General features: G+C 38.8%; 2 protein-coding genes, 1 long non-coding RNA gene and 1 pseudogene across 3 annotated transcripts in view; 2 read left to right on the top strand and 2 right to left on the bottom strand.

The window, feature by feature from the left end:
* The first annotated feature begins 18 nt into the window (after positions 1-18).
* Positions 19-7884, top strand: LOC131796951 (18S rRNA aminocarboxypropyltransferase-like). Its single transcript, XM_059114574.2, is given in 8 exon segments — positions 19-163; positions 1195-1250; positions 1557-1893; positions 4928-4997; positions 6278-6387; positions 7255-7262; positions 7264-7313; positions 7422-7884. Coding segments are annotated over 8 exon segments (1134 nt in total). The 5' UTR covers positions 19-39; the 3' UTR covers positions 7801-7884.
* A 1559-nt stretch (positions 7885-9443) lies between these two features.
* Positions 9444-10822, bottom strand: LOC131797023 (uncharacterized). Its single transcript, XR_009341189.2, has 2 exons — positions 10435-10822; positions 9444-9817 (listed from the first exon to the last, which is right to left on the bottom strand). It is a non-coding gene; the product is annotated as an uncharacterized lncRNA (long non-coding RNA).
* A 306-nt stretch (positions 10823-11128) lies between these two features.
* The window catches only part of LOC131797013 (cornifelin homolog), a 30205-nt gene continuing 15074 nt past the window's right edge, over positions 11129-26259 (top strand). The window contains 1 exon segment of the mRNA XM_059114633.2: positions 11129-11288. The gene's annotated coding sequence lies outside the window, so the exon portion shown is untranslated.
* Positions 17970-22166, bottom strand: LOC136282882 (disintegrin and metalloproteinase domain-containing protein 12-like; annotated as a pseudogene).

The following is a 26259-nucleotide window of genomic DNA, read 5'->3' as shown; positions in this document are numbered from 1 at the left end:
CGAAAACAATAGGGCTAGCCAGTAAAATTTGAGTTGAGTATGGGAAAACATAAAGGGAAAGCTAAAGTGGCTCCGCCTCGACATAAACTTAGTAAGAGTTCAAGGTTTGAAGCTGCTTGGAATGGCACAGAAGACTTTGATGGAGACGAGATGACTACACGCGGTAAATGTTTAGCGTACCCTTTCCCCCTAACATCAGAATGCATATTCTCCATGCTGTTCTTTATTCATTTCCTAAGGTACTGGAAAAGGAATTTGTTGAATAGTCAAGAGGTCCTTTAGTCGGTGATTATTTCCCTTATTCTCGTGACCTTACTGTGTACCTCAGGGGGACATCATAGGAGAAATTAGATGCTTGTCGCTACTAGGGTTAAAGAGACGATGGTTCTCATACTGAGATGCTTCTATTGTTGATTATGTGGCATAAACTACAGGATACAGATTCAGCGAGATACATCTTGTCTGCTTGCTCTGAAGAGCAGGGAACAAGTCTTTGAAACGATTTTCAACATGATTCAATGGGATTTGATATTAAAGAGGTATTCATGGGTATCGGTGATAATCATTTACATTCCCAATCAAAACAATTCAATCACTTTTCATAGAAACATCATGCTGGTCACCAGCATGATGTTTCTATGGTAACTTGCTATGTTACCACTGTGACAGTGACATTATACACCTTGGTCAGCACCTTAATTGTAGTATTATCTGCCTTAAAATCAGCTCTCTCACTTGTAAGATCAAAATTTCAATTCTCCATACTGTTTCCCATACATTTCTGACAGTGTTAGCTCAGAGAAGTTATTGTTAAATCAAACAGAATGACCTGATTGATATTTTTCTTTCTTCCATGTTTTTTCTTGAAAATGTATTGAGATAACAGAGAGATATTTCTTATTGGTCACTCTTGAGAGTGGAAGGGTCAAACACAAGCTTAGTGACCTTCCTTAGGGTGACATTGACCGAACCTGCCTTTAACACTTGATCAAAATTAATCATTTTGCAGAGTTTTTTAAACTGATAAATTCTTTTGTTAGCTCAGAGCTTATTTGTCCCAAAATTTTCAATAAACAATAAGGACCAACTCTGAGACTTATGCATCTGTTATTTTCTGGTGATTGTCCATCAAAGCCTCAAGATTTGTGCATAAATTGTATGTTATAGGTTTTTTTTAATTGATTTTTCTTTCAGATGATGGTAAGAAAAAGGATTATGGCAGAGGATTTCCTTTTCCTTTGGCCATGTGGGTAAGCAAGTAGAGTTAGGTAATTGAATAAATTATTTGAACTTTTGAGTGGCAGTCAGTTAAATGTAGTTTGATGGTCTGGGTGAGGGTAACACTTAAAAAGACTGTCATGAGTGACTGGCTAAGCCAATGAGAAACCAGAGCTGATTTTAATGTTTCATGATTTTAGACACTGCCAGAGAACAGATTGGGTTGAAATACATCTCAAACATTGTTGATAAGTCAAGTCTTATGAATTTTTAGTGGATAGCCAACCCACATTTCACCAGTTCTGTATATTGAAGATAACTAAGTCATCATATTTTAGGATTTGGAGCACTGTGATCCAAAGAAGTGTTCAGGAAGAAAGCTCTCAAGACTTGGCTTTGTGAAAACACTTAAAATTTCCCAAAGGTTCAATGGTCTGATTTTAAGTCCCTTGGGAAAGCAGTGTGTTTCACCTCAGGACCACACCCTCGTTATGGATCATGGAATAGCTGTTATTGACTGCTCGTGGGCCAAATTGGAGAGCACACCATTTGGAAGGATGAGAGGAGGTCACATGCGCCTGTTACCATATTTAATTGCTGCAAACCCTATCAACTATGGAAAGCCCTGTAAATTGTCTTGTGTAGAAGCATTTGCTGCCACGTTGTACATCATTGGTAAGTGATAAATACTTTTTATAAAGAGTGCTATTCACAGTTCTTAAGTGAGAGTGTTTAGGTATTTAGGATGGTGAAAGGAGATAAAATTGTAACCATTGAACTGCATGTGGTGAACTTGATACACAGCTGTGATGCAATAATGACTAAAAACCCCATTTGACATGGCAGAAAAAGAGAGCAGTAGGCAAGGATGAATGACATTAACCCTTTAACTCACAGATCAAATTTGTCACTCTCCTTACTGTCAACCATACAATTTTGATTATGTTAGATCAGAGAATTTAGTATTGGATCAACTTATTATCCCCAAATTGATATTTTTCTTGATTCTCATCACTTATCTGGTTGATATGGTATTAATATTGTAAGGAGAAATGCTGTCTTGGTCACTCATGGGAGTTAAAGGGTTAAGGAAGCACTGTCCATTCTAAGATGTATATTTATAGAAGGTGACAACAGCCTGTTAAAAACTGAAAAGCCTTGCTGTCCTCAAGGTAACAATTGCACAGGTTAAATGTCTAAAAGGTCATCCTAGGGACCTCTATGCCTAAAAATGAAAAAAATTATTTCAATCAAATCAAAGTAAGTCTTATTAAAACTATCGCACTTTTGTGCTCCTTGCTTCATTAACCCTTTAACTCCCATGAGTGATCAAGACAGAATTTCTCCTTACAATATCAATACAATATCGACCAGATAAGTGATGAGAATAAAGAAAAATATCAATTTGGGGATAATAAGTTGATCCAACACTTAATTCCCTGAACCAACATTAGAAGAAATGTATTGGTGAACAGTAAAGAGAATTACAAATTTGATCTGGGGGTTAAAGGGTTAACTTTCCAGTTAACTCTTTAAACCCCCAAGAGTGACTGGCATCCAATTTCTTTTTTCAAGATCACCCCTGAATCACACATTGAGGTCACAACAATAATGAAAATGAAATAGAGAGTCTCTTGACTGTTAAGCACATTCTCCTTGTCAACACCTTAGGAAAGATACACAGAACAGTATGGAGAATATGCATACTGATATGAGGGTTCAAAGGGTTGAAATGTCATGGTATTACAGTTAGCAAGGTAAGGTTAGCTCCTACCATCCACATGATGCGACACAAAATTCATCCTTGCACACAAGTTTTGTCTTCAGTGTGCCCTAACTAGCTTCTAATATGTGCCACAGGAGTTTGAAGTTTTTTCCTATATATAATCATCCCTCTGAATAGCTGAGCTTTATCAAGTTGAATTCTGAAGTACATAGTCCCTCTGGACATTGTCTTTCTAGCTCTAATTGTGCAAGGATCATTCAACTTGATGATACAGTAGAACCTTCCTTACTTAGCCCTTGAACTCCTGAGATTTGATTGTTAATTCTTCCCTCTTGCTGCTACACATTTCCTTGTCGAGGTAGCAACTTCTAAGTGATAGGTTTGAGTATTCTCCTTACCTGTTTGCTGGATAATATAAGGATATTACAGGGAGAAGTGTCATTATGGGAGTAAAAGGCTCAATAGATTTACCATAGTTATTTGGTTATAAGGTGCACTCGACTATAAGACGCACCCCCAATTCAGCAACTCATTATTGCATGTTTTCAAACTGAAAATATCGCTGAAATACTTGGTTATAAGGTGCACTGTTGTTTGGGGAGTAAAGATCAGTCAAGTTTATTGTAAATTCTTTCATAAACTTACAAAAAAGCGAAAAAAGTCGCATATTGATTTTAGTTTACCATTAATTAACAAAGCAGAATTGTCGCACACGCCACCATGCACACAAACAAAAGCCTTGATTAAACAAAAGCAAAATGTCACAGACATAAACAAAAGCCAAAAGATGTCACACATTTAATCACAGTGATAAACAGAAGGCAAAAAAAGTCACAGATTTAATGAAAACCTATTGGTACATATTAATTTTTAGCCTTCCCTCTCAGGAAACATGGTTTTAAAGTATAAAAACAATTCAATCAACAAAATCAGTAGTTGCAAATTTACTTCACGTGGTGAATATTATCTTGCAAAGTCTACATTCAGCACAATCATGCCAAACACTCGCCGTCATTCTTACAATCTCAACTTCAAGTTGAAAATTGTAGCCGTCCTGGATGCAGACGATGAGCTAGACAACAAATTCGACACTGACAGTGAAAGAGAAGATGAGTAGACTCCAGGCAGTACACAACTCAAACGGTTCTTTTCAGAACCACCATATTTATAAAAGTCAATGACCAACACTGTGTGTCCTTTTATTTGCTTGAAATTGTACCAGTAACTGTGATAAAAAAAATTGTTTCAGGAAAATATTCGCCCATAAGACGCACCCAAACTTTGGTGGTAATTTTTAGTAGAAATTAGGAATTTCTTGAAAAAATGGTGCGCCTTATAACCGAATAACTACAGTAAGTAAATGATCTGAGGTAATAACGAGGAGAATTAATTATACAATCAAGAATTTGGTTTTCATTTTCTTTCTTCTTGAAACTTTTATGAGAGGCAGGCAAAGGGTTTATACATGAGGCATCATAAAGGCTAAAATTGATATGTATCATGTAAATATTACAGAAAGCAAAGGGTCATTAGTGAATTTTTTGAACCAGTGTGAGGCATGATTTGCCACAGGAAATATATGGGACCTGTGAATGTCTTTTATCATTTTGTGAAAGCTGTAATATTTCTTTGAAATCATGCACACAAGGAGAGAAGTTTGAAGTTTTCTCTTTGATGTACACGATGCATGAATTTTGTACATGAAATTGATCAAGAACCCCTTGTGTGATCCAGTGGTTGCATTGTAATGAGAAATTAGTCACTGTTAGGGTTCAAAGGTAAAATATAGCTCTCTCCTCAATGATGCACTCAGATAAGTAGTCTGCTATCAACTTACTGGAATTTCCAAGACTGTTTCTCATTTTTCTAGCTAGTGTGATTTTACTGATTCTATTGCAAGTCAAATTTAGGGCTTGAGTGTTATTTTGAAGAAGGGAAAGGGTAAATTTAAACACATTCCTTTGTATTTTATTATTACTAAAGGGCAACAAGATCTTGGTTCTACATTGTTGAAGCGTTTTAAGTGGGGGACGTCATTCTATGCATTGAATAGGTAAAGTACATGCAGTCATTTGACAATATTTTTTATTGGTGCAGCAATTTTGGTGTTGATAAAGGCCTATAGAGCCGAGATACTCAGGATATCTTCAGAACTAAATATTTTGAAAGTTTAGATTTTTATTTCTCAGGAAAACTGGAAAGTGATAAAGAGTAACAGGCTTTGGGAAGCCTTAGGAAAACTGTGACAAGATTCCCCTTTTGCAAATTTATTTCCAGTGTTACACTCTTGACTGAAAACATGTATGTCATTCTTTTTTTACTGAAACCACCAGAATTGAATAAATAGAGGATATTACATGGCTGCGCATGGATACGAATTTTATCTTCAAGTGCTGAAAGTATCTCTCACTCTTTCGCTTCACTCACTTGTGAGAGAGACTTTCAGCACGAGAAGACAAAATTCGTATCTCCAAGTGGCCATGTAATGATCTGTTTATTTTGTAGATACTGATGAAATTCCTACATAAAAGACAATGAAATTGCAAAATTTCTTGTAATTGGCTAATCATGTTAGTAACCATGGCAACACCAATATCCTCACGCATGACAGATAAAAATAGTATCTTCACTGCACACGATGGAAAAAAAGTAAAAAGGAAAAATCCTGGTATTTCATCAGTATCTATGTAATAATTAATAGTGTAATGCACAGGTGAATAATGCTTTTGTGCACTCTGATTGGCCAATCCTAAAGTGATCACCAAGAATTATTCACCTTCAAGCAGCTGAAGAGACAAGCAGTTGAAAAGAGAAAATCATATGTCAAGAGCTACATATCTGACCATTTTTTGGTATATTGACAAAAATAGGTTACATGTAATTCTTTGGTTTCTGTGTGGTATATTTATATGAAACAAAAATTTAACTCAATGTGGTTGGAAGTGGTGGATATTTACCTCCCCACTCTGCAGATTGGTCAATATCCAGTGGTTGCTATTCATCCCCACTCTGGTGAATAATTGTCGATTATACCAGATGACTTCCACGAAGAAGCTCAATTGTGTTAATAGATTCAACAACACTTCATAAGGTTTCTTGTGTGCTTTTTCTTTCTCTACACCTGAAAGCTAATGATGTTCTCATTTATCAAACTGTTCTCTGTTTTCTGACGAAGGGCTTATGCTCAAAACTGATGCAGCACCACAGTTTCTTTAGAAACTTACCCCCTTTCGATAAACATGGCTGTAAGTGATAAGGTTTGGATTCATCAAGCTTGCCCTTGAAATTTGATAAGATGTAAATGATGATAATCTATTGTTGTGTACTTGTTAGGACTCTGCTAGACCGCTATGCTACTTGTTCATCCAGCAAAGATGTTGTGAAAGCTCAGGATAAATGGCTGGAAGAAATGGAAGAAGAACAAAATGCTCAGTCATCACAAGGTTTTTACTCGTTTAAAACTTACCTTTGCGTATATTTTGTTTGTTTTAGGGTTGTTCTGTTAATATTTACTTTCCATGATTAGTGAGATGGACTAAGAACTCTGCTGGATTAACTCTTCAACTCCCATGAGTGCCCAAGAAAGAATTTCTCCTTACAATATCAATACAATATCAACCAGATAAGTGATGGGAATATAGAAAAATATCAATTTGGGGATAAATAGTTGATCCAAAACTAAATTCTCTGAACTAACATGATAAGAATTGTATGGTTGACAGTTAGGAGAATTACAAATTTGATCTGGGAGTTAAAGGGTCAATAAAACTGTCATTGCCTTGTTCCTCCTGTATTCTGTCATTCATTCCTTTCTTTGCTGTTTCTGAGAACTAGATGAGCTCAATTTTCCCCATCTCCACACCTTCAGGGGAGGAGTGGGTACTCATTTCTAAAACAGTGGTGAATGTTTCAGCCATAGAATTTGGTGGAGTATCAAGATATGTTTCCCTTTGTTAATGAAAACACCTTAACATCAGGATCTATGTTCTCTATACTCCTTTTATACATTTCCTTTGGTAGTGATGAGGAGAACTTGTTTAACAATGACAGATTGGAAATCATTTCCTAATGATCTAATGATCTTAATGAACGATTCCGTAGTGTTACTGTTAGGAGGCATTAAACACAAATACAAGATGGTTACCAAATTTAAGAAAGGGGTAAAACAGAAATATTGAAGTAAAAAAATGCCATCAGCAATAAAGGTGGCCTAAACCAAGGGAATGTTATTTTTTAATGCTGTAATAAAGGTCTAATTCATTGCCGCAGAAATAATCTATCATCAAATGTATTTCTCATTTCATTTCCAGATTTGATGGGACATTGATATGACCAAGGAACATTTTAACCCAAATCGGCCCATTTTGAGGTTTGTTGGCTTAAGTTTCAAGATGCGTAAATGTGTCTCGTATCATTTAGCTTTGCAAGCAGAAGCGGCATTTCCTTGAGATAAATTCAATGAATCGTTTCTTCACAGTGAAAATGAGTCAAGTAACAGTAACAGCGACGATGGTGATGATGTTGACGTTGACGATGACGATGTGGATACGGATGAAGCAACGGATGATGATATCGAGAATGGACACGAAAGTGATGAAGATGAAAAGGCTGAACTGAATTTTGGTATTGTTAGAAAAGAAAACGGACAAGAAGAAACAGAAGATCGACAATTACTAGAAAGAGACGGAACTGAAGGTGCGTCGTGCGGTATTAGTTCTGCTGAAGATAAACATTTCGGGGATTGTTTTGGCAAGGGAAACTTGCCAGGAAATGATCACAGTGTTGACTCTCCCGTTGGCGATGATACGCTGGAAATAACCAGAAGGACCGAACTTTTTCATTTGAATGATAGATAGTACCGGTTTTAAATTTGCGAAGCTGGCAATTCACGGACCAATGGTGTCTTTAATCCTGAAACTAATAAAATGTCTAAAATAGAAGAGATCAGTACAGATGCAACATGACGCATGAATTATTAATGTATGCACCAAAAAGTAGCGTACTACAAAAGTATCCCGCGATCTTGCTTTCATTTCTTTGTTTGGGTCAAATCTATTATTATCATCTCAAGTTGGGCTTGATCGTCACTTTGGCTGTTATTTTTCAGTTCTTAGCAATTTTTAAGTCGATATTGCGGTTCGAAGGGAAACTTAGCTCGTCGTTCTTATTTTCTGGTTAAATTCTTAGACACCCTTATGTCGGTGGTTTTCCGGTTTGGATGAAAATTTTGGCTGGTTTTCTGCGGGCTTCTGTTACGTATCGATGTTCCCTCTCACGTACTAACGGGGAAAATGCCATCCTTTATTCGCTTCCTCTGTCACGATTCCACCGTAACTTTTAATCCTTGAGAGTATCATGAAATCTGCGGGCTTCTGTTACGCATCGATGTTCCCTCCCACGTACTAACGGGAAAAAATGCCATCCTTTATTTCGCTTCCTCTGTCACGATTCCACCGTAACTTTTAATCCTTGAGAGCATCATGAAATTCAGTAAGACGTGATTGCAGCTTACTGCTTACGAAAGTTTTTAAGTAACCTACGTCAGTAGTAAGCTTTGAAGTAAAGGAACTACCTCATAAGTTGTGCAGCTTTAAAACTGAACAAGGACTGGAGCCCTTGACTCGGATAAATTTTTCAAATACCTTATTTGCACTTATTAAAACCCTGCGAGCGTGAACACTCTCGTACAACGATATTCAGCATGGTGCGGTTTGAGGCTTCGGCAGAAGCCAAGTGCCGAAATTTTTCTACCTTCTTTTTCTTGTTTCTTGTTTTTCTTCTTTCTTTTGGACCACGTGAAACTACCCTAAATTTCAATAAAACTGAAAAATATTTGACAAAAGTGAGGGTAAAACATTCTAGGGCCCAAATTAAACCAATGGGTGCAAGGATGGCTATGGATAGATGGTGAGAATACGAGACACGTTGCTTTTTGAGTGTAAGTCGCCTCACTAAGTCCTAGGTGAGTTATTTTTATGCTGATACACCGCTTGAATGCGCAAGCAATTAATTGAAGGAACGGACTTAAATATTTTACTTTTGTTTCGTATGGGTTTCCTGTCGCAATTAACTAAAGCTGGGCGATCTTTTGACCAAAGAATAAATATGACACAACTCTTTCGATACTAAGAAAGTGAAATGCTTGAAACGTTCGCATTGCGTGACTATTTCAATGGGGCTGCAGGAGCAATTGCGTTAATCTTTCTTGATCCATAGCATACTGGTTCCCCACGTAGTTTTGTCCTATCTCTTTTGTGTTCGTCTACTCAGTCAAATTGTTACTTAACGAGTTTCTTCAAAATTAACAGTATTCCTCAACGATACACAAAAAAAACAACTCAAAGTAAATAACGTGACGTTGCAGCACGGCGACGCCGTGCGTGGGGGGGATGGAATTTATTTTGTAAGTGAATACTGTAGAACGTGGTACTTTTCATTGTATCACACGGCATAAAATGCACGAATACTTGACATTATAAAGACTATTATACACATAGTATGTTGGTGTACACCAATATAATCATTATGCTTTGCTGTTGATATAGCACCGAGATAGGAAGAATACAAGATTTCTAATTCTTAGATAAAGTTAACTATTTTTAGAATCTTTGAGCAGCAGAGCGAAGACGTTGATCGCTCGTCGCCCAATTTTGACAAGCCAGTCAGACAGGAGACTCTTTTTTCCTGTAAGTAATTCAGGATTGAAAATGATAAATGATACTGGCACGTTCATGTCAAGCTCAAGTACAAGAACTCAAGGATCCGATTAATGGCAACTCAATCACTCGTGATTGCAATTTCCTTCGGGCTGTTTTTTATGGTCACGTACTAATGTCAACAAAGCCTTATTTATGTGATTGTGGATATTGCCACCTGAAAGGAAAAAATGTGTATCGTTCACGTCTTGATTGAAACATGTACAACCGTGGCTAATATGCTTCAAACTGTATCCACAGAAACGGAAATTACACAAGGAAAAGGGAAAACAAGAAGACGAGAAATTATTTATTGCTAATCTTGTATTGAAAGATATGTAAACATGTTTGTTTAATGCAAGGATAATAAAATTCCACTTCGGATGTTGATCGATTTCACATGTAAACTAAGAGTAGTACGAGAGAAAGGTAATAGCAGATATAGAGGATACGACAAAGAAGCAAATTAGCCTCACCATATCGGATTTTAGGGTTTTTTAAAAACGATTTCGAGGGAATCTTTTGTCCTCAAACCACAAGCAAACCACAAGCAAACCCACAAGCAGACCACACTATGTGTTCGTGGTTAACAATTGTTGACGTGGCCCCCAGGCGGTCTGAGCTCCAGTTGTGAGATGATCATCTTGCGAAATTAGAGTCGGGAATATTAATATGTGACTAACACAGTTTATATATAAGCGTCACGGTAAAATTATAAGAGCTTGTATGGGAATGTTCTCGACCGCTCTTAGGAATTTAAAAAATATAGTGAAATTCTCTATAAAAATACTTCACTTTACTTCCACAGTGCATCGCTTCTTGTCTTACCGCTTACTGTGTTGAAAAAAAACCCATTTTAGCGAGTTATCCATTTCTAGGTTTACTACGTATATGAGAAAGGTCCTTCTCTTATGCTGGAACCCTTGGTTTTGAACCGCGGTGGGCAGCCACTCAGTGGAAGTTGCTGCACTGTAATTTGAGTTTGGCACCGATCGGATTATGAAAGCTATTCTCATCATTTCAGCATTGATTTTTTCGGAAAATGTGGAGGGATAAAGCTCAAAAACCTGGCCAAGAGATAAAGCAACGCCTCATTGATCAAAAACTGTCGCATTTAGGAGAGATTTTCAGTAGTTTGGCGTTAACTTCCACTTTGAAGTGGAGAAGGTCGCGGCTGGCGGCCACCAAGTTGCAAGCTTTGTTGCCCTGTTTTACTCTTAAGGGCCTCCGGCTAAAAGTAATTTCGTAGAAAGACATTTCAAATGGCCTTGAAGGCGAAAAAAAAATGAGTTGATTAACATTTCATTTAACTTTATTGAGATATTCAGACCGAGATATAATTTTGATATGCAATGTTCAGAGCTTATTCATGACGCTCGTAGATTTTGTTTATCTCACGTCAATACTTATTAACCACGTACAGATTGAGTGGTCTCCCTGTGCCCAAACCACATATTTTTAGGTGTTCTTGAAATATTACGTATGGATGTCTTCGTTTCCTAGGTTACCCTGACGTCACACGTGCAAATTGAAACTCTAGTAGGCTAGAATGTTTGCATATTTGGCGTGGCCAATTGTTCTCATTGCTGCTTTGAGAATCCAGAGGTGTGTGCTTTCTCTCAGGAGAGTTTCTGCGCGATTTTTTTGAGGTAGGCAATTTAACAGGTACCTTTAATCGATCTTGCTAATGAGGAAAACTCCAACTCGGGTTTAACTGGATTTTTGTCTTTCATAAAATCAGTTAGAGATTTGCGATACTGGTTGTCAACAACGTCACGTAGCTCGGCTTTAAGCAACGCCGTTTGTCTGAAAAAAAAAACGCTTGGGGTTTACCTCGGTGTTAAGTAATTTTGGGGCTTTTTTAAGTTTCTTAGTAGCGATTCATTGACTTACACGCGTCTTTGGGGCGTATATACCTCGCCTTGGTCGCTACAGTTATGTTTCGTTGATGATCTCCGCGCTTAATATTTGTCGGGTGTTGGTATTACTCCTCGAAGTCAGAATAACCTTTCGATGCTGCAAACAAATATATAGATCTGCCCAGAGCGTTGTGGCTTGTAGCAGGATTGTAACTGAGCATCTTTAGTTCATTTTGTTCGTGTATATTTATTTTCAGCGTCGTAAACATGTAACAAGTTTCTACATTATGCTTTTGTTTGAGCAGTAATATAAAACCACCTACTGATCGAAAGGAATGATTTTATAACGACGTGTAACATTGTAGCTAAAGGCTTCTTAACAAACCTTATCTGCTATTGTTTTCGGAAAGTCACTTCAACTCTTATATCGATGTTGTCGGGTCCAGAGAGTGGAAAATTTCATTTGTGATGAAAATTTAGTAGAAACTGAGAACAGCTATCCAAACAGGTGAATATCAAGTTCTCTCCGACTACAGTCGATTTGCCCGTTTATCTAGTTTTACTGATGTGAATCGGGATTAGGACTTATGTTTTTATTTTATTTGTTTCCGGATGAAATTTTCTACCCGTAGTCAAATTGAAATTCGTGTTCTTTGAATATTATTCATTACAACCTATTCTAACATTCATATCATGTCAATATCCATCAAGTCCTACGGTCTGCTGTAACGCAACCTCTACCCGTATGGTTGCTAATTAAGTTTACTTTTTTTCGTTGATCGCTCTTAAATAATACAGGAAAAAGGCAGCTTATGGGCTAAAAACAAATTCTGCTATTCCGCGATCTCTACTTGCTTCCAATCTATTTGATTTCATTTGATTGAAACTAAAGAAACGAAAAGCATTATTTTTCTTATTCAAAACCCATCACGATATTTTCAAATATTCTCACTCGCTTGGCACTAGATGTTACTGTTCGACGAAAGATTTTAATTTGAGCGTCTAATATAATGTATAAACATATTGAGGAAAACTTTCGAAGCAATCAGTGATTTTGCAGTTCAGTGGACTTTGGCTAGCTGTCATTGCTAAATGCTTATATCTGTTGACTCTTTACAAATCGCCATGGAAACCACAACCATAAACAAAAAATGTTTTACCGAAATTCTTGACTTTTCGAGGTTTATTCAAGTGGGTGGATCGTGATCTCGTTACATATAACACCCAAGCGAACTAAGGATAGCATCATCCTTTTTGTTAAGTTTTGCTATAAAAAATTTTTTTCCCGCATTGAACCAGCCGTTTTCTGCTCGCCAAAATATTTCCTCTGAGGACGTCACATCCACCGCATCAGTCGCCCTTACGCAGAATGTTTAATGAGGGTTTAATGAAGAAATGTTTTTTTCGTAATCTTGTTATCGCTAAAGATCTTTTTACGTTTGTTAAGAAGAAACCTCGCTAGTTGCGGAAAAAATAATGCATGTGGGTTTTTTCTTTTCTTGTTTGGTTTTTTTTTCTTTTTTGCGAGACTCGCAGGGTATTATTTCTTGAACGTGAACAAAATGACCTGTAATGGCGCACGCGATAACACTCCAGTCTCGTTCAAAAATGTCACTTGGATACTTAAACATGGCATTTTGCATATTTCATCAATGGGCTTATCGCGATGGATAGAATCTATTTAAAACTAAGAAAAGTTTGCTTCGTTCTGTGAATTGTCAAAACAGAGAACACCCTTAGTAAGATAAATTTAGGTTGCAATCACACAGGCGTTAATGATCTAGTAAAATTGGTCACCGTTAAGTTGTTTCTACTAGTAGCCCTTCCGCCAGAGTGAAAACATCTTGATAGCACTTCAAGTGCACTTGGTAAACGTTAAACTTAAAACATTAAACATTAATGGAAGTTATGACAAGATGTCATCCAACAAAATTAAAGAATTAGGGTAAAAGAACGAGCCTCCCGAAGACCAGTTTACAAAAAATGCCTAAATTTGAAATTGTTTTTCACCCAGGTATTAAATTAAAAACACAGTCGATTAGGTTAGTTTCAATAGTTACTGCTGCAGGGCATTTTGTAGCGAATTCATAATTTAGCTCCTTTCCAGTCGCGTCCGGATGACTCTACGACAGTTGTTTTCGTCGTCATTTGGGGTTCATTTTTATTTCGTTTACTTCCCGTTAGTCTTTTTCTTACTATTAGCCCCACTGCGGCAGTTGTGACAAAATCGTTTTTTTTTTGTTCGGGTTGGCAAACGGTTTTGTTACTGATACAAGATTGACAAGTTATTCTGAGGAGTTAATTATACCTGAAGAAATAATTTGAATGTTCTTGAACGGATACGTGATTAAACATTAATCTTAGTTGAGCGGAACCGGCCATACAAATATGTAAACATTGAAATTGTGTTACGGCTTCTTGCGTCTTAAATTTTGCGAAGCAGGAGGGGGGAAGAAGTGCGCAATTTAACGACCCAGGGACATCCGGTTTTGGAAATATAAGGGAGCTTCAGCCTTTTCGCGTTCCCCAAATTTCTTTTGAGGGATTTATCAGAATCGCCAAAGTTAAATTTGCAGAGCAAATGATGCTCTTTTCATCACCTGGTCAATATATTTTCGCAAGAATGATTTGTGGCACAAATCATTTCGCGAAATATTCAGTTGTAGAAGTCTCTTTTCGATCACCTACTACATGCTCCGGAATGTCACAAATCGGTAACGAACTCGCTTGATAGTGGAAAAACGATTTCGCAGCGGTTTATTTTACATTTTACGAAACACACACAAGACATTCTGGGAAATTTGGCTGGATTATGCGCTTAGTTTGGTTTGCGAGATGACGATGAACGGAGATCCCAACATAATGGTTGTTCATCTTTTCGACAGGTCAGCCACTAGATTTGTGTAAGGAGTGATCATAATGGCCCAGATAGTGACCACCCAGCCTGGCACAACTATTGTGGTGCAACAAACTCAAGATGTGTGAGGGGGCTGGAATTCTGATTATTGTTTTCCTGCTTTGATGATATTGGAGGCTGTAAGTTATACCTGTGATAAGATGCGAAAAGTTTTGATCGCCATGGCGACTAAATTTGCGGCTAAAAACGCCAATTAATATACTTGGCGATTTTATACGCCGATTCGACGGCGGATCGGCGCGAAAAGCAAAAATCGCCAAATGTGTCCGGTGCAGCGATGGTGATTTAATTTGGTATGTCAGATTTACAACGATTTTCGCAGGCGGTTAATTAGATAGGTTGACTCGGCGAAGTAAAATCGCCAAGTTGTGTTACTAGCTTAAGTTGCCAGTTGGCGACATGCGTTCGGCGGTCCAAGTAGAAAGGTTGTAACGTTTACATAAGTTATTTCAGGAGCCCCATGGCTCCTGGTTATTTCTTGGTTTATGACATCAGAGTGAGATAAACATTTCAAAGAAATATTAGTCATAATTAATTTCCACTGGACGAACCGATAGTAGAACGACCTAATTTTAACAGAGGATCGAAACAGTGTCCCGTCGTTTAGTACCGAGGTACGTTTCGCACTCATTTTGTGTCGGTTAATACTCAACCTGCTGGTCAGTTCGTTGCCCGTCCATACATTCAGTTACGATCAAAACCCAGAGGATCTCACGAAACGCCTAACGAAGATATTTCTTGATATTTTACGCAAACAAACCAACATGTAAAGGTTGGCGATCAAAACTTTGCGCAGCTTATCACAGGTAGAAGTTAATAAATCTAAATCACAGTTGGCTTGTGGAAAAAAACGACCAATCAGGTCGCACGAAACAGACCTTAACAATGCTAACTGAACAAACAATTTCACACTTGACTCTGATAATGAACGCCGCTCACGTTGTCAATCACCAACTAAAGTTTTACATGGCGTCTTTCATCCGAACGCTCGGGACTAAAGATCAGAGATTGACAAATTGAAAGGTGTTTGGTTTTGTGTCTGTGTACAGGCCTGTTTGGGTGGTGCTGCCCCCGCTGCTTGTTGGGAAGCCTTTCAACCCGTATGGGTGAGGGTTATGGTTCGCTTATGGCTGTTGCTGCTACGAGATTGCTCCGTGCACTCTGTGGCCAAGCTCAGAGCTGAGCAGCACTGAGGTGGGTCCTTAAACGCTTTAGGACTTCTCCCGCTATATAACAGCTGATATCTCCTTTTTTGAATAATTTCAATAACAAAGCAGTAGCCAGAATAACAAACTTTCATCTACCAAGCAGAAAAAGACTCGGACCAGCTCTCCGATTAACTTTTTGAAGACGCGATTGAATAATATTTTATGTAAAGTTGAGAACGTTTTGGAACAGATTGGGACTGATTTCACCTTAAACATTGTTAAAGTGTTCCAGCTGAGGCGACGTTTCTTAAGCCAGAGCAGAAGCCACCATCCGAGTCAATTTGGTATGACTTTGATGAAGATTAGCTTCCACTTCTTAGACTCTCCGGGACAATCAGACATGCAAGAGGGACTAGCATCTAATTTCTCCTTTCATATAATGTCACCTCTGAAGCAAAACGTAACAGCCACGCAAAATAAAGGACATAATTACTAACTAAAGAAGATCTTGAGTATTTAACCAATTCTTCGTGTGAGAATCTTTAGACAAGGTATAGGAAACAGTCGCGAAGGATTCGCATACTGTTTGTTAGGGTTATGAAGGTGATGAATGGTTAAAGAACCACGCCCTGAGTGGGACCCCAAAGGCAGTTCAAGGTCCGTGTTTAACACGTTATCTTTTCCGTCCTATGTGGGTTGATTGCTCTCCCCTTTGGTTTATTCTCTCTTTATTAAGACGACCGATGTGGCTACGAGTTGTTAGGTTTTTCAATTGTTAAACATTAAGCACGGAGAAAGCCTGCGTTATTAAGCGAGACACAATAGTCGTATTTATTCATGGAAAAGTCTTGGCGTAAGTTTGTCAGGTGGTAAAGACGTGAGTGTTATCGTTTACCGTATACGGGAAAGGTCTCAGTTAAGTCCGATAACAATAATTGTGGAAAACTTTTTGTGATCGAAAAAGGGTACAGTGAAAGTTCACGAGGTAAAAATACTTTAGTACTTCGCGAAAAACATGAAGTCAAAAAGGTAAAGTTCTCTATAACCGTTAACGTTTGTTTATTTGTTAAAGTGACTTTGCTCAACATTTGAATCTACATTGACGACACTTAACTCCTTGTGTTCTTTCTTCTCTTTCTTCCTTTTTAATGCCTTCCTTCCTTTCTTTCTTTTTATATTAGGCATGTAAAGTCATTACTTATCTAAATGACATTTTTTTTCTTTGCGGCAGGGATCCCTTTGCACCGATGCAATTCACGATCTTATTTTGAGGGAATGTACACTGTGTCAGATGGATCGTGAACTCAAAGCCATCGGCAAATAGAGAGGAGTGCTTCTGGAGGACAGCGACAGAGATATGCGATTTCATTTATAGTGTGTGACTGAAGCCTTTAATTAGGCGTTTTCATCTTCAATCTAGTTTTAGATCTTCTTTCAGTTAGTGCCAAGTGTGTCGTAGTGGATCATGACGTTGTTTGTTTCGGCTTTTTTAGGTACAATCATTGATTTCTTTTGCTGGTAGTGTTTTTTGTGATAAAGCACCCAAGTGCACGTGAGTGTGGTTTACCAGTAGGTTGTTCAGTACCCACGCTGCCAGTGCGTGAGATTATATATTCAGCACGATTGAAAAAATTGTAACCAGCTAGTACAAAACCGTACCTAATAACCTGCTTTCATATTTTCGTCCTGTTGCTTGTTGCTGTACTTTTGATCAAATCTTAAGGTCTCCCATCCAGATTAGCGTGCCTAGCTTGCCACAGGGAGATGCTGTGCTCTAGATGGTAGCCCACCGGACTTCGGATCGAGGTCGTCGTGTGAAGACTTCAGCCAGGTCATAATGATGTTAGTTATTAACCCCCCTTCCCTGCTGGCGGGCCCCCCCCCTCTCAGGGGTGTACACGGGTCATTCATCATTATAAATCTTTATTTATACACGAAATCATATCATTTACATAGTCTTCATAGGAATCAGTGTTTAAATTATACTAAAAACGGGTACCGGCAAACTGTTAGGGGAACCTGGACATAAATGCATTGGCATTAGGGAGGTGAGAGGGTTAATTTGCGATCTACCAGCATTTTATCTGGGCGGGGAGGGGAATGAAGGGCCCATGGAACCACGTAACTGCTCGCGCTGGCGCACAATCTTCAGATCCGTCAATACTTGATTATATGACGGTTCCTACTGCACAAATTAAATCCAAATAAAATCTGTCTGTAAAAACCTTGTCACCTAAGTTCAACTTCGCGCAGTGACAGCGGGCATGAAAACAGACCACATGAAACTGAAAGAAATAACTTCGCCAATCATTTAATGTGAAACAAAATATGTACACTTATTCTTTTTAAATTACGTTTGTTTAAAGCCTTCCTCTTGCAATAAATATTTATATTAAAAACACTTTCTTAAATAACGATAACTTTAAGTCGCGGTTCAACCCTTTGTTTCTTGTCCTTATTCAGCACAACAAATTTCAGGTGCCTATACCGTCGGTTTAAACTGACAAAGTCCTGCACCAAAGACGACGACGAGAACGAAAAAACTCACAGAGACTGAGATTGTAAACCTGTGGGGGATTCTGCTGCTTGCAATCCAGTCGGGCTTGTATTTGTAACTGGTTTCTATCGTCGCAATTGTTAGCGGTTTCGTAATGATCAAATGCGTTTTTGCAGAGAGTACTTTGCAGCATTGTTTTTTTGATGGGCTTCTTCGTGATAGACGTGGTGTTAATATCTGAGAGCTTGGGATCACAAGAAGTCCCAGTCCAAGGTTTGAAAACAATAGCATATAACGATGTTAGTACATATACCATTACCAGAGCAGTTATTGGGACATAAGAAGCGCTTTTCCGCGTAGTGCTCTCATGAGGTTCACATTTTCTGTTCGGACACACTTTTCAATCAGTGCATTTTGTTCCATCAAGGGTCATCGCAAGCCTCCGATACCTCCACGACCATGTGTAAAGTAGTACCTTTACATGTGACTGTCTTGCTTTGAAATGGCCACTGGGAACCCATTTACGTCTCGTGGTATACCTATGATAGGCCACTGATTGCTAGCAAGGCACCATAGTTTACCACATTTTGCGTTCTTTAGCTTGCACGGTCGATACTTTCCTTTCTTCGTCGTATGGCAAAACCCAGACTTGTTGCCACGCGTGTTGTGGTAATTATAGCACTTATCTGGACCAGGAACGGCCATCGCGGCACCAAAGCGTCTTGACATTGGCTGTCGTGGGTTAAACATTGCACAGAGTAACAAGTAGGCCGTGTTATTGGCGCAAGAGTAACCATTCTAAACGAAGACGTCCTTAGGACAACTCCCAGAAGATCCAGTACAGCAATTCTGGGATGTCCCCTTTCGTTCACAGTCTCCAGGCAAGGCACTTCCGCTCTTTTTAAAAACATTGCACTTCTCACAGCAAGGGCCCCCAGACACACTGAACATGCGCGTACCAGCTTGCAAGTCACATGATCACAACAGGCGTTTCCTTAGCAGAGCATTCTTGTGCAGTTCCCACAATCACACTCCTCGTCCCCTCCAAAAGATACCGTCTCCACATACAGGATCCCCGTACAAATCGTTCTAGGGACATTAAAAAGGCATGATCCTAAGCCCCGCGATAGTGTTTACGTAAAGTCCTTTGAGACTGCAGGTACTGAAGCCAGTGGCTTGGTTCAACGGCCCGACATGCTCGCTCATCACGCAACCGCGCGGAATTGGGTGATTTACACACGCAACGAGGTTAGGTCATCATCGTGATACATGCCGACACACATGGATAGTTCATGGGCAAATGTACTGGCAGTTAAAAGCTGCATTTCGGCTGTAATCTTGGAATCACGCCTGCCGAATGATCTGATGCAAATTGTCATCAAATGAGCCTTACCTCGAACGGAATCTTTAAGTGACCACTCCCGTCAAAAAGTTTGTTAACGTCGCTCGGCTATTTTTCGCCGTATCTTTTGTCTGTATTTCCACTAAATTTGACAAGTATGTATCGGCATTAGCGTCCGCTTTGACTTTGTCCAAAACGTTCCCACGTTTCTATGGCGACAAATACTTACACGAACATTCAACGGCTTGAAAAAATGCAGTCCATTATATTTGCAATTTGTTTGGCTCGCAAATTTGTCTTCGTTCAAATTCTTCCCCACAAGCCTCAAAACTGCTTGTGATAGTTAATTATAAGCATTTCAACATATTTGGTCTCGGTGAAGACATTTTTACGAAATCTTCTTCGAGTTTTTGACGTTGCCAATTCTTCTTTTCTAGAAACTTGTATTTCTGTATTAACCGTTGGGGGAAATACCGCATTATCCTGAAATATCCTTTGACCACGCGGATAATATTCAAACCAGGCTAAGATCTTTTATCTTGTAGAACAAATGAAAGGAGCGGTCCGTAGGTTCAATATAGTAAGATGTTTCACCGTCATATATAAGCCCCTCTCCACCGTCACAAGTGCTCAGGGGACACACTCGACTTTGCCCTACCCCGGACGAGTCCGTGAACGAAGAAACAATGATCAACTTTTCCAGCGTCGTTTCCAGAGTCATTGAAGTGTTTCGTGTCTTTCGAGGTACTGCGAGGTAAATAGACCACGATTTTGATATAGGTCGAGTGTGAAGTTTTGTTGAAAGCGCTTTCAAATGTTATATCTGCGTTATGCCTCTTTTTCCTATCTGCAAAAACCAAAGATGTCAGAAGAAAATAATGTTTTAATTTTTTTTTTAGATTCAGGGACCTTTTTCACCTTTTTATAGTAAAGGATAGCAAAAACACTTGAAGGTTTAATGTCTTAAGCGGATATTATGTCAAGTGGGCAACAACCCCCGTAAGGGAAAACCATCAATACCATAGCACGAGGATTAAAGTGGAAACCCTTTAAAACCATCCTAAATCTGTGCGCAATCAAGAGTGGCAGCTCAGTCCTTATCATATCTACACCAATGACTAGCTTCGAAGACGACAAAGACACTCCTTCTTCGTTGATCTGTATTACTGGCCTTAGCTTTGACTCGACTGCATGACATGCATCAAGCGGTCTAATAAGATCTGAAGAGGGAGTTTCAAGAGGGAGTAAAATATTTTTAGCTTGGCCCTTTTAATTAATTAATCAGTAGATTCGAATGTAGGTTCTGACTTGCATGTCAGGACTATCCATTCTCAAAAATTATGCAGAGCGAAAGAAGCTTGTAGCAATCAGATGGAAAGAAAAGGCTTTTGAACAGTACTTCTTTTCCCGAAACCCGCATGATTTCTGAAAAGGAGCGAAGAGGTTGTGCCTGAATTCTTCGGTACTAGTTCGGAAATTTTCGGAAACTTCGCACGTCTCAGGAAAATGTTCGCCGCCTCTGACCAAAGATTCCTTCTCTGTCTCTTTGACTCTTGAGATGAAAACAAGATTAAAGTTAACGCAATACATGCACTTCATGAGGGGATTGCGCTTGAAAGATACTCTCACGTACTTCTTTTTTTCTTTTCCCGTGATAGCAGAGATCCATTTGGTTTACGGTTTGGCAAGTGAAACGTCACTCTTAAAACACATTAGTCCTTGAAGACTTTTGCAGAAAATTTGACAGGAATGCGAAGAAAGTAAACAAGGAGAGCAGAAGCCTCACATTTTACCAAAAACTTCCAGTGGTTGACAAATATATTGCTTGTGAACATGCACTTGTCCAAAGGGCCTTGTCTTGATTTTGTGTTGTATCATGCTCAAATTAAATAATCTCGAATGTTGCCACATTGCCTGTCGCGTTTTTTCGCACTTCAGTCCTTTTTCTCAAAAGCGCACTTAGCATAATCAAGCCTATCCCCCCCCCCCCCCCCCAAACGAAAACAATGAAAACAGCATGATACAGCCGCCAGACCAACACAGATCAAAAAGATCTATTTATGTACTCGTCAATTTCGGCGAGCACCACCAAAGTCAATTTCCAGTTTAATCTTAACACTCGTGACACTGATTCAAGTTAATGTCTTCCCCTGCGGAAAGCCACATAAGCTAGAGCTTTATGAAAATAAAATCTCAAGGAATATAGATAATTGTCTGCTTGTAAACCGATTGATTTCAGATAGGTTCCGACGTTAGCATACCTGATCCGGAGACCCCCTCGAGATCACGACACGTGCGTGAATGGTTTATTTAACGCTCGAACAAGAGGATTCTGAGCAGTAGATCTTTCTTGAATATTCTCCATCAGAACTGTCAACCAAATCACGTTCGATGGAGTCGAGGGTGTAATCTAATCAAAAGGGCTAGCGGTTTTCCTCAAGCCCCTCCTAGGTGGATATGTCTGCCTAAATAATGTGCAACCCGTAAATACGACGTTTAATAAATGTCTTATTATCGTGCAATAATAAAAAACGGCAAAATCTTACTCACCATTCTTTGTCTGCCGATTTTAAACCCCAACTTTTCCATGCTTCGGTTGTCCTTCAGTGAGTATATCTCAGCCGAGGTGAGACATAGTGATGTTTTTGACGAACAGTAATCCATGGGTCTGATCGTGAGCCAGGAGCATTCGAGCCACCAGTGAACTGCACCGCCAAAAGTTGCAGGTTAAAAATACCCACAGCGAAAAAGAACTCCTTCCCATATCCAACGATGACTACGCCTTTAAGGAAAAGCTGATTCTTTAAAGCGGAGAATCGATCGTGAAACTCTTTGGAAAACCAGGAGGATGAACGCGAACAAGATAATAATATTTGGACTAAGTCTTTGTCATCAATGTCAACACCGGCGTGAAGAAAGGTCCTATGTTAATGGTTCGTCGCCATCAAACATATTCCGTAACGTGAAACGAATTGTAAAATATGGCCATCGTCATCAGCACAATGATAAAGGAAATGTTTGGCTTGCTTACATTTCAAACTTTGCGGTTATGATCGGGCGCGAGCCTGCCCGGAAACTATTGACATCAAATGTTTTTTCTTACCATTCGCCGCTTTTTGTGACCGGACGCGGTCATAAAAACGTCGTAATTTCTTGTGTTTAAAGATTTAGTCGCAATTAATTATGCTCTTAACATGACCAGGCACTCTTCTCACATCCCTTCTATGTCAAAAATCCTAACATTTCGAAGCAGTAAGTAAAGAAGGGACGAAATGAAAGGGCGACGAACCACAAAGTGCAAAGTGGTTTTGATTCCGCGTAAAACTCAATATATATAAACTGTTTGTTTATACTTCTGTCGCTCACTAATTGGACTTGCTTAATCCCGTCTATTGTTTTTTGAATGAACAATTCAAACATTTAACGAACATGACATGAAAAGATGCCCTAAGAATACTCGTGAATGATTTCTAGGCTGGCCAATATCACTTCAAATGTGGTAAATCATACGCATCGTAGGGAGTGATGTTATCTCGGTCTTACCAACACCTTTTTCAAGAAGCAATAAAAACACATTTATTGTTCCTTATATGACCTGTTACTCATTCACCGTGTGAGACCCATAATCTAATTAGGCGTGTGGACCGACTCGAGAATAATCATTTGTTATTGTTCAGATTATGGCTAGCGGATAAGCCACTACGAGCCGTCTTCTCAATCTCGACGCAAAAAACAATCGTAGCTGCACAGAAAGGATAACGTTGATTCTCCTTCGCTGCAGGCAAGAGGCTTTTGCCCCCCTTGAGAACACGACAACAATCGATCTTGCCGCAGACGTCTAAAATGACAGGCATTTACATTCGAGACAGATTCAAGGAAAGAACGATTGAAAAACGACAAAGATACAATAATTTTTTAATTGCGATTCATATGTTTCTGATGAGGCATAACACAGTCGACCGGTTTTTAGCATCGTGCACTGTTTCTGTCAAAAATAAAGAGTAATCGCACCTGGAAACAATTGTGTACAATAGTGTCTCGGATGTTTGTTTTTATATCAATCGGCCTATAATCGTGTCGTTTAGCGATTTACAAAATTGTCTCGAACTTTTTACTCCCAGCGGAAGATGTAAATCTATTAGAACTTTTGGAGACAATATTCAGCCTAACAAGAATCAACAGTGGCACACAAGTATCAAGTGGACAACGTTATTGGGACTTAACACCAAATTCTCTCAACTAAATTGACAAGGAAAGTCGTTGTGATTGAAAACAGAAAGTAATGTATCACTTTTACTTTTTACTTATTTAGAAATACTCCAAAGAGGCATGAATAAACCAAAGCGAGGGAAGGATGGCTATCTGAAGGGAAAAGCCAGAAACAGATTGCAAAAGACAAAAGTAAACAGTCTTGGCCGTCGCGACACACAAGAAGGCGGCATTGTATCCCACAAACCATGTTGGACATGTACGTTCTTTAATTTTTTTTTGAATACAGGAAATGATTTCAAGTTCCGTGCTCCCGAATAACTTTTGCATTAATAAAATACCATTAATTTTCCACAGTACGTATTCCGAATCAGATCAGATCCTTTTTACTGAAATGCAAGGAATGAGAAAAAAAAAAAATCTCAATCCAAATTGCCAAGGAATTTGAAATTTTAAAGATTCAGCCGTTAGAGCACGCTCTGGATTACACATTTACAATGTCAGAGAAACTACAGTTTACGTTGCCAGGGTTTCTCCTCATGATAAGTCGTTCACTGATAAATTCATTTCGATCCTCTCCTCGTGACATCCACAAGGCAAAAGTTTAAAATTACCCTGCTACAACTTCAAGACTATCGAACTAACGTATTCTTAAACTTTCCCTAAACGAATTACCACTTGATTTTTCGATGATGTCAATGGGGGCAGGACAAAGTACTTGAATACTGTATTGTCTCTTTATTTACGTTTCAATCGAAGGAAAATCTTTAATACATGAACTCCCAGATCAAATTGTTATTCTCCATACTGTCAACCCAGCAACTCTTATGATGTTAGTTCATGAGAATTTAGTATTGGTTCAACTTATTATCCCCGAATTGATATATATTTTTTTTATTCTCATTACTTATCTGGTGGATTTTGTATTTATATTGTAAGGAGAAATTCTTGTCTTGGTCAATTATGGGAGTTAAAGGATCAACCTTTTCACTCCCAAGATCTCTGAGGAAGTCTCCACAGTCTGTCGTACAATTGGATGATGTGCGGTTGTAGAATTAGGGCATTGAATCAACTAATAATAATAATTCCTGAATTGGATTTTTCTTTATCATCATCACCTGTCCACCTGTCCACCTGTCAACTGTATTGATATCGTAAGCGGAATTCTGTCTTGAGTCACCCGTCGGAGGTACAGGGGTTAAAAAATATGAGGATAGAATACTTTGTGTCAGATAGCCCAACAGTTCCATGGAAAACAGTAAAGCCCGCTTTAGTGATAGGGGGTTCCATTCAGTTATTTTTACCACTGAGGTAAACGGGCTTCTACCCTAGTATTGTTCTAGAAAAACATACCCGATATGTTTCCTGAGGTGCGGACCGAAATTCGAACCAGCTTGTTACCTTGGTATAAGTCTGATAAGTTCATGGTTTACTGAAGCCATCAAAATGCGAATGTAGTGCTGCTGTCATTATTTTGACATCTTATTTTTCAGTTCGCCATGCACATTTTCATCATAGAAAACGCCGCGAGTCATAAAATATTAATTGTTGGCAAGATGCCTATTCTGATCTCTCAGCAAAAAAACCTTCAAATTAACGCTAATCGTGAGTAGTGTGTCCTGAGGGAGGAAACTCTTTATCGTAATTGATATTCCGGCTCATTACCCCGCGAGCCCAATTAATGACTTGTTGAGTGTTTCAGTTACGCCTCTCCCGATTGCGCCCGTAAAAGATGGAAAGTTGCCTCACTGGAATGGTCAAAAATTTGCTCCTGAGAAAATTGCCAAAATTTCAAAACGTTAAAAGTTGCTTCCTATATTTCTTGATGTTTTTATTTTAAATAAACGTTAATTAACAGTAATGCTAACATTGGAGGCACGAAAAAATAGCTGTGAACTTAACTGTAAAGAGCTGCTCGCAAATATGGGCGACATTTAAGGATACTTTAGTCTGAACGGAAAAAACCAACTGGTTCAGGGACGTCCTGCTGAACCTCATTTCAACCAATTATTCGTTATAATGTTAGATAAAGATCGCAACAGGCCTGCGGGAAACCATGTCATGTGACAGCTTATGTGTAGAATATATTATGAAATAGTCAGTCGACTTTTTCGTGCTTGACAAGGGCTTCAAATTTACATTGTGTTCAGAAATTGCTAGAAGTTGCTAGAACCTCAAAAAATTGATCCAAAACGCCAAAAGTTTCTATAAAGTTACCAAGACAGCAATCGGGGTAGGCTTGGTCCTTTAAATAAGAAGTTTGCTGGTCGATTGCTGCTGTATGGATTTATTTTATCCCATCTTTTTGCGAATGTGAGATGAGGGAAGTAGGGAGTAGGGCAGCAAATCATATCGTGTGGACTTATGTTATCAAGCTTTAGAGAGTACAGCCCGGTCGACCTCGTTGAAGATTTCCTCCTTCTTGAAGCCGTGGGACACGACGGGCTCCTATCACGAACAGCGGCTTGATAGTCACGTGATGATATGTAATTCACCTAGTCGTGGAAACAGCAAGCTCTCATGAGGTGTTGCAGACTCAAAATTATATATAGTCGATTGATTACAGGTTTCAAAGCGAAGTGGAGAGAGATAAAATATTCAAGACTGGGTATGTTAGACTCAAAAAGACTTCTTTTGCAAGAAAAGTT

This window comes from Pocillopora verrucosa, chromosome 8 (assembly GCF_036669915.1).
Source record: "Pocillopora verrucosa isolate sample1 chromosome 8, ASM3666991v2, whole genome shotgun sequence".
Classification (NCBI taxonomy): Eukaryota; Metazoa; Cnidaria; class Anthozoa; order Scleractinia; family Pocilloporidae; genus Pocillopora; species Pocillopora verrucosa.
Note: the sequence above shows the minus strand (reverse complement) of the source record. Positions and strands in the feature narration are given on the sequence as shown.